General features: G+C 31.9%; 1 protein-coding gene across 1 annotated transcript in view; it reads left to right on the plus strand.

Annotated features, from left to right (window-relative positions):
- LOC108374487 (protein phosphatase PTC7 homolog) overlaps positions 1-6470 on the plus strand; it is a gene marked incomplete at its 3' end in the record, with an annotated part of 12505 nt that extends 6035 nt beyond the window's left edge. The window contains exons 4-6 of the mRNA XM_017630457.1: positions 3384-3700; positions 5122-5260; positions 6462-6470. Coding sequence (XP_017485946.1) covers positions 3384-3700; positions 5122-5260; positions 6462-6470 — 465 coding nt within the window. The remainder of the gene's footprint in view (positions 1-3383; positions 3701-5121; positions 5261-6461) is intronic.
- Between the last annotated feature and the right edge of the window lie 4 nt (positions 6471-6474).

Genomic DNA, 6474 nt, shown 5'->3' on the forward strand with positions numbered 1-6474 from the left:
ATTCAGATTTTAAACTTTGTATAAAAATTATAAAAATTTTGCAATTTTTCACCCAAATTTCAAACTTTTTAATCAGAATCTTTAGAAAAAATTCTGGTATGCAGTTTTGTAGCACATTCAATTCTAGTCTGAATAAGTGCAAGTTTCAAGCGGCTAAAAAATTCCGTTGATTTTTGGAAATTTTTTTGCTGGCAGTGTCCTCCATATAAAAGAAAATTGTCGACATACTTTGTATGGAAAAAACGTGAAACACCTTTAACCAAAAAAATTCTCAAAAATCAACGGAATTTTTTTGCCGCTTGAAACTTGCACTTCTTCAGACTAGAATTGAATGTGCTACAAAACTGCATACCAGAATTTTTTCTAAAGATTCTGATTAAAAAGTTTGAAATTTGGGTGAAAAATTGCCAAATTTTTATAATTTTTATACAAAGTTTAAAATCTGAATTTATATGGTGTTTGTTGTATAGCCAGCTAGGCTTTTATAAAAAAATAATAAACATTAAATAAACAAAAGACAAATAGCCAAAACTGGTCAAAATATCGCACTCCTATTATTTTGTGGACAACTGTACATACATATGTATGTAATTTGTTGTCTTAACAGTTTGTTTGCCAATTCCGACGTTGTTGTTTATTGTCAATTACATCGTCGGAATCACATGCAACTTGGCTTTTCACATGCATTTGCTAACGCAAATCAAAACAAAACGCGATATTTAGCACACTAAAAATAAAAAGGAATACCTTTTTGTGTCTTTTCGTTTATTTACATTTTTGTTCTTCTCAATCACGCATTTGATGAACGAGCTAGTTTTTATATTTTACTTTTCGAAAATAAAGTGAAAAGATATGGCTGTTGTCCAAATATTGATACAACTTTTCATATATTTACATACATACCTACATACATACATGATGTTCCATATAGTGGGTTCTTAAAAAAAAAATTTACCGAAATCTTTTCTGTTCGGTATATTATTATTGGTTGCCTCGGCTGGCTTCGCAGTAGCGCATCCTGTTAACCCAGTTTTCCAAGACCTTGGAGACAGTTTCTGGCCATGTCTCACCAATGCCCTTAAGGACCTGAATCATTAATGGATTGTTCGCATGACCTCGGTCCTTCAGGGCACCCCACAAAAAAGTCTACCGGCGTCAAATCGAAACTCCGAGGAGACCAATTTACATCGCCGAGAGGACTGCTACTGGCATAACGCGCCATCCCAAAACAATTTTCAGAAATAACATTATCAAGATTTTTACAAATGATGAACATTTAAGGCCCACTAGTGGTATATCGTCACCTGAAATTCTATGCATTTCATCGAGTTAAATTTCCCACATCGTTTTATGCATAAAAAATGTATGTGTTACGACCTTTTGCATTTCAGTAACGATGTTGGTTACCGTATTAACTAATTAACTAACGTTACTCTGCAAAGTACAAAAATATTTAGTAAAATTTTTCATATGGATATTTTCTGGAAAGTGTAAACCAAGAGCAAAAAAAAAAATAGGACTGGACAAAGTTTATTGATACCAATCGATAACTATATATTTTGTCTTGCATCCTCCAAAATATTGCACTAATCGTTTCATTCCACTTAAAGATATTTGCGTCTTCCAACTACACTTTCAAAAAATTTTTCGGAGAAACCATACCTTATATAAAGCCTTCACAATTTTGGTACGCGATTAAAAAGAATTGGAACTCTATTCTAAAATTTAGTATAGCTTATGTTCGTGAGTTTTACAACAAAAACAACGTAAAAATATATTGGGAACCGTCTTTATTGCGCTTTTGGAAAGGTAATAATGTCAATTGACTTTAATTCACACCAGTATACAAATTAGTGTTAATGTACCTTATTTCCGTTGATCATATTACCTGTCACCCACTGGCTATTCAGACTTTAGTGCTTTGTATTATTTACAATAAAACCTCATACTTGCCTTAAAAACTTTATTTGGTACTGATGATGTTTAAATGGCTTTAAACTATCACGAAGTAGGGAAATTCGCTTTTTGGGACACTTTGTAATTTCCACTAATTTTTCTCGCATTCGTTCGCATTGTTGAATAATATTGAATAACGCTTCTCTTGTCATCCCTATTGATGACCGCATATTATATCCTGAGAACAAAGAATATCTTGCTTATGTTAGTTTCGAAAGTTTCAAAAACAAATACTAGTTTTTTTATTGCTTATTTTTCAAATAACGATTTAAAAGAGGGCCGGGAAGAGGCGGTAGATTTTTTACAGATATGTAAGGTAAAATGTAGAATATGCCGATATATAAAACTTAGCTTAGCTCGGCTTAACTCACACTTATAATAACCATGAAAAATAAAATATAAATATAAAATCGCCCGAAAAAGTACTTTTGAATGTGAATCAAGATTAAACGATCCAAACAATTTATTTTTTTAAATAATATGAGAGCTTTCGGAATTTTGCACTTAACATAACTCTTTTGTAAAGCAATAAGCACGACTATGAAATTCTTTAATTTCAAAAACTAAAATTCGACTATCATAACATACAACTTTGAACTCGTGGGACAGGCGATCCGAAGGTACCCCCGAGATATAACCCCATAGCAAAAAATACTCAGATAAACTTTATCATGAATTTCGCAATTTGGACTTTTGGCCAGCTTTTTTTTTATGCATACAGTAGTGGAAAAATAAATAGGGGCACGACATTTTAACAAATTTTTCCTATTTTTTTGTAATTTATTTAATATTTATTATCTTTTTATAACAGTACAGCTCATTATCTAACACAAAAAAAAAACATTTAAGTTCATATTCCAAACTTTGCAAAAATTATAAAAATTGTGGAAATTTTCATCTAAATTTTTAACATTTTAATCGGAGTTTTTTGAATTTTTTTAAGTATGCAGTTTTATCGCCCATTAAATTTTAGTGGAATAAAGTGCAAGTTTGAAGTTCCTTAAAAATCCCGTTGATTTTTGATAGTTTTTATTCTGAATGTATTAGCACTATTTCCATACACAATTTGTATGGAGGAAAATGCAACTTAAAACTTACACTTCATTCTACTGAAATTTAATGGGCTATAAAACTGCATACTCAAAAAAATCTGATTAAAAAGCTGAAAATTTAGATGCAATTTTGCAGATTTTTTATAATTTTTGACCAAAGTTTGAAATATAAATTTAAATGGATGTGTTAGATAATGAGCTATTCGTTTATTAAAAATAATAAATACAAAAAAAAAATAAAAGAAAAATAGGGAAAACTTGTTAAAATGTCGTGTCCCTATTTATGATTCCACCACTGTACATATTTTCACTTTTAGCTTATGTACTATGTTTTACTTATATTGTCTTTTGCTTAATTATTATTTTTGTCAACAGGCAGCAGCACCGCTTGTGTGCTCGTGCTGAATCGAGAGAATAGCACCGTCTATACCGCTAATATCGGCGATAGCGGTTTTATGGTTGTTCGAAAGGGTGAAATCATCCACAAGTCCGAAGAACAGCAACATTACTTCAATACACCATTTCAGTTATCGCTACCGCCCCCGGGACATGGCCATAATGTGCTAAGCGACAGTCCGGATTCGGCGGATACTCTTAGCTTTTCCGTGAAAGAAGGCGACGTTATATTGGTGGCCACAGATGGCGTCTTTGATAATGTCCCCGAGCGTTTGTTGCTTGATGTACTCAAAGAGGTAAGTGAAATATATATGTATGATATATACACACATATGTACATAATTATAGTACGTATATGGATGTATGAAAAAGGAGCTGCTTTCTGCTTAAATGGGATTACATACATACTTACATATGCATTTGTCAAGAGCGTGTCAGCGAGAAATTTCAGAAACCAGTCGCATGAGTAGTCACATCTTGCATGCAAATTGTCTTTCGAAAGAGGTTTTTTATTTCCGAAAGGCCAATTGCAGATTGGTAGTGCAGCACGAGCAAGTTGAAATATATTTTCGAAATCGATTTGCGCTCTCTCAATTGCAGTCACATCTTGCAACTTTGATTTCTGAAGCTGATTTGCGAAATGTGACAGAATGTTCACACATCGCAATAAAATTCTTTCGCTTTCTTAGTTTAACTGCGAATTGCGTGGAAAAGTGGTATTGTTGACGGCATTTTGCACTTTTTTAAATATAAACATGAATTTCTTATGGAGGAATATGCGCAAGACCGTTTGCGAAAAAAAGAAAAAAAATTCAAAGCCAGTTTTCCTAAATTTCGCTATTTATATGAAAAAACCGCAAAGGCCGTTAGCAAAAAGAAAAATCAATTAAAAATCAATGCGATTTTTGAGCCGGTCAAAACTTGCACTTATTTTACTAAAATTTTATAAGCCTGTTAACTGTATACCCCAAAAAATTTATAAAAATTCTGGTTAAAAAGCTCGAAATTCTGTATAAACTTTGAAAGTGTGATTATATAGTTTTTGTTAAAGCAAGAACCATATTTTTATAAAATAATATCAAAAAAAATTTTGCTTGAAAAACATTGTAAATATTAAAAACGAAACACCATTCATCTACTTTTGACCGCCGCTATAATATACATTAATAAGTTTGATAAGTAGAATATGTTGAGTCTAACAGATAACCAAAATTCCCAAATATGGCTAAGATATGTGTCTTTCCATCTGTCTTTTTGTATACCAACTGTATGAATTGATAAAACTTTGATTGCGTTTTCCCACAAACTTGAAATTTTTGAAATACCTCGTTATATTATTAATCGTGCGATATGTACATTCCAAAATGCTCAGAATGAAACAGAAATCGATTAAGACAAATTTTAGATATCCCTTTGAAATTTGGTATGTCAATTAATGGATGGATAATAAATTCGCACACCTCCCATACTCGCATTTTTGAAAAAATGTGTCAACTGTGGTATTTCACCATATAATAAATTTTTAAGAGTTTTAGGGTAGTATTTTGGGAATAAAATAAGATTTGTGACCATTGAGATACAGATATTCATCATTCGCCATGTAACAAAGGCAGAGCAAAAAATATTTCCACACCACTTCGTGTTGAAAAGTAGCACATTGATCCAAATCTGCATTTCTTAGAGATTTAAATCGAACCTAATCGTATGTATTTTTCAGTGCGAAGGTGTAACCGATCCTGTGAAACTGCAGATGACCGCCAACTCATTGGCTTTAATGGCGCGCTCATTGTCATTCGACAGCGAATTTATGTCGCCATTCGCCATAAATGCCAGGCGCAATAACATTAATGCAACAGGTACGAATATAATTACATACTATGTACATAAGTATGTGCATTGGGGTGGTCCAAAATAAGTAAAGTCGGAATTTTAATGCTCTCACCCCTTAGGACTGTTCTATACCAAAAAAAAAAATAAACCTCTCCTTTTTTATTTTCAACCCAAAAAATATTTAGAGGTAGCTCAAAGCGCTCAAAAATTTTCCATGTAAAGTATTGACCAATACAATAGCACCAAATTGATATTGTTTGCCACTCATGTTTATTTATTTATTTTTAAGAATTTTCAATTAAAATACAGTTTATTCTCTAACAAAACTCATATTAACCCAAGTTTAAAAGTTTTTAAAAGACTACAAATAAACCCGACAAATTTCCACCCAAATTTAGAATAGAATTTTATCGAGCCCATTGACGTCTGAGAAAAATGTTTGAAACTTGGGTTAAAATTTGTTGCGTTTTTTTGCAGTCTTTTAAAAAGTTTTAAACTTGGCTTTATATTAGTTTTGGTGGAGAATGAACGGTATTTTAATTGAAAATTCCCGAAAATAAATAATTAAACATAAGTGGCGAACGATAGCACTTTGAAATGGGGATGCTATAGATATGTCCAATACGGTACATATGTATTTTGTATGAAAAAACAACTTTTTGTAGAAGTGGTATGGAATTCTTGAAAATCAATATTTTTCGATCGGAAAACTCTGGACCTCTTCAGGAGACTTCCAATAGTAATACACAATTGATTATTTATCCATTTTTGAAAGATTATTTATTTATCCCACATTGCATTTTCTGGCATTTTCTGGGGGTTTGGCGGACCTATAAATTATAATTACTATGAAAAAATGGTTGGATAAATAATTGGGTATTATTATTTGGAATCTCTCGAAGAGAAACAGAATTTTCCGATCGGAAAATATTGATTTTCAAGAATTCTATACCATTTCTACGAAAACTGGTTTCTTCCCATATAAAATACATTGAAAATTTTGAGCGACCTCTAAACATTTTTTGATTTCAAAATAAAAAAAAAATGGGGTTCGCTTATGGGTGAGAGCATAACAATTCCGATTTTACTTCGAACCCCCACATACATTTTTGGACCACCCTAATGTGCATGCATACGAGTATGTTTACTTTGGCAATTTCAGACATCTTTATGTGTTTTTTTTTTATATACAATAACATCTTGTATCTCTTGGTATTTTCTTTACAGGCGGCAAACCTGA

Source organism: Rhagoletis zephyria, unplaced genomic scaffold (genome assembly GCF_001687245.7).
Source record: "Rhagoletis zephyria isolate East Lansing unplaced genomic scaffold, Rhagoletis_zephyria_1.1 Rzeph_scaffold_07766, whole genome shotgun sequence".
Classification (NCBI taxonomy): domain Eukaryota; kingdom Metazoa; phylum Arthropoda; class Insecta; order Diptera; family Tephritidae; genus Rhagoletis; species Rhagoletis zephyria.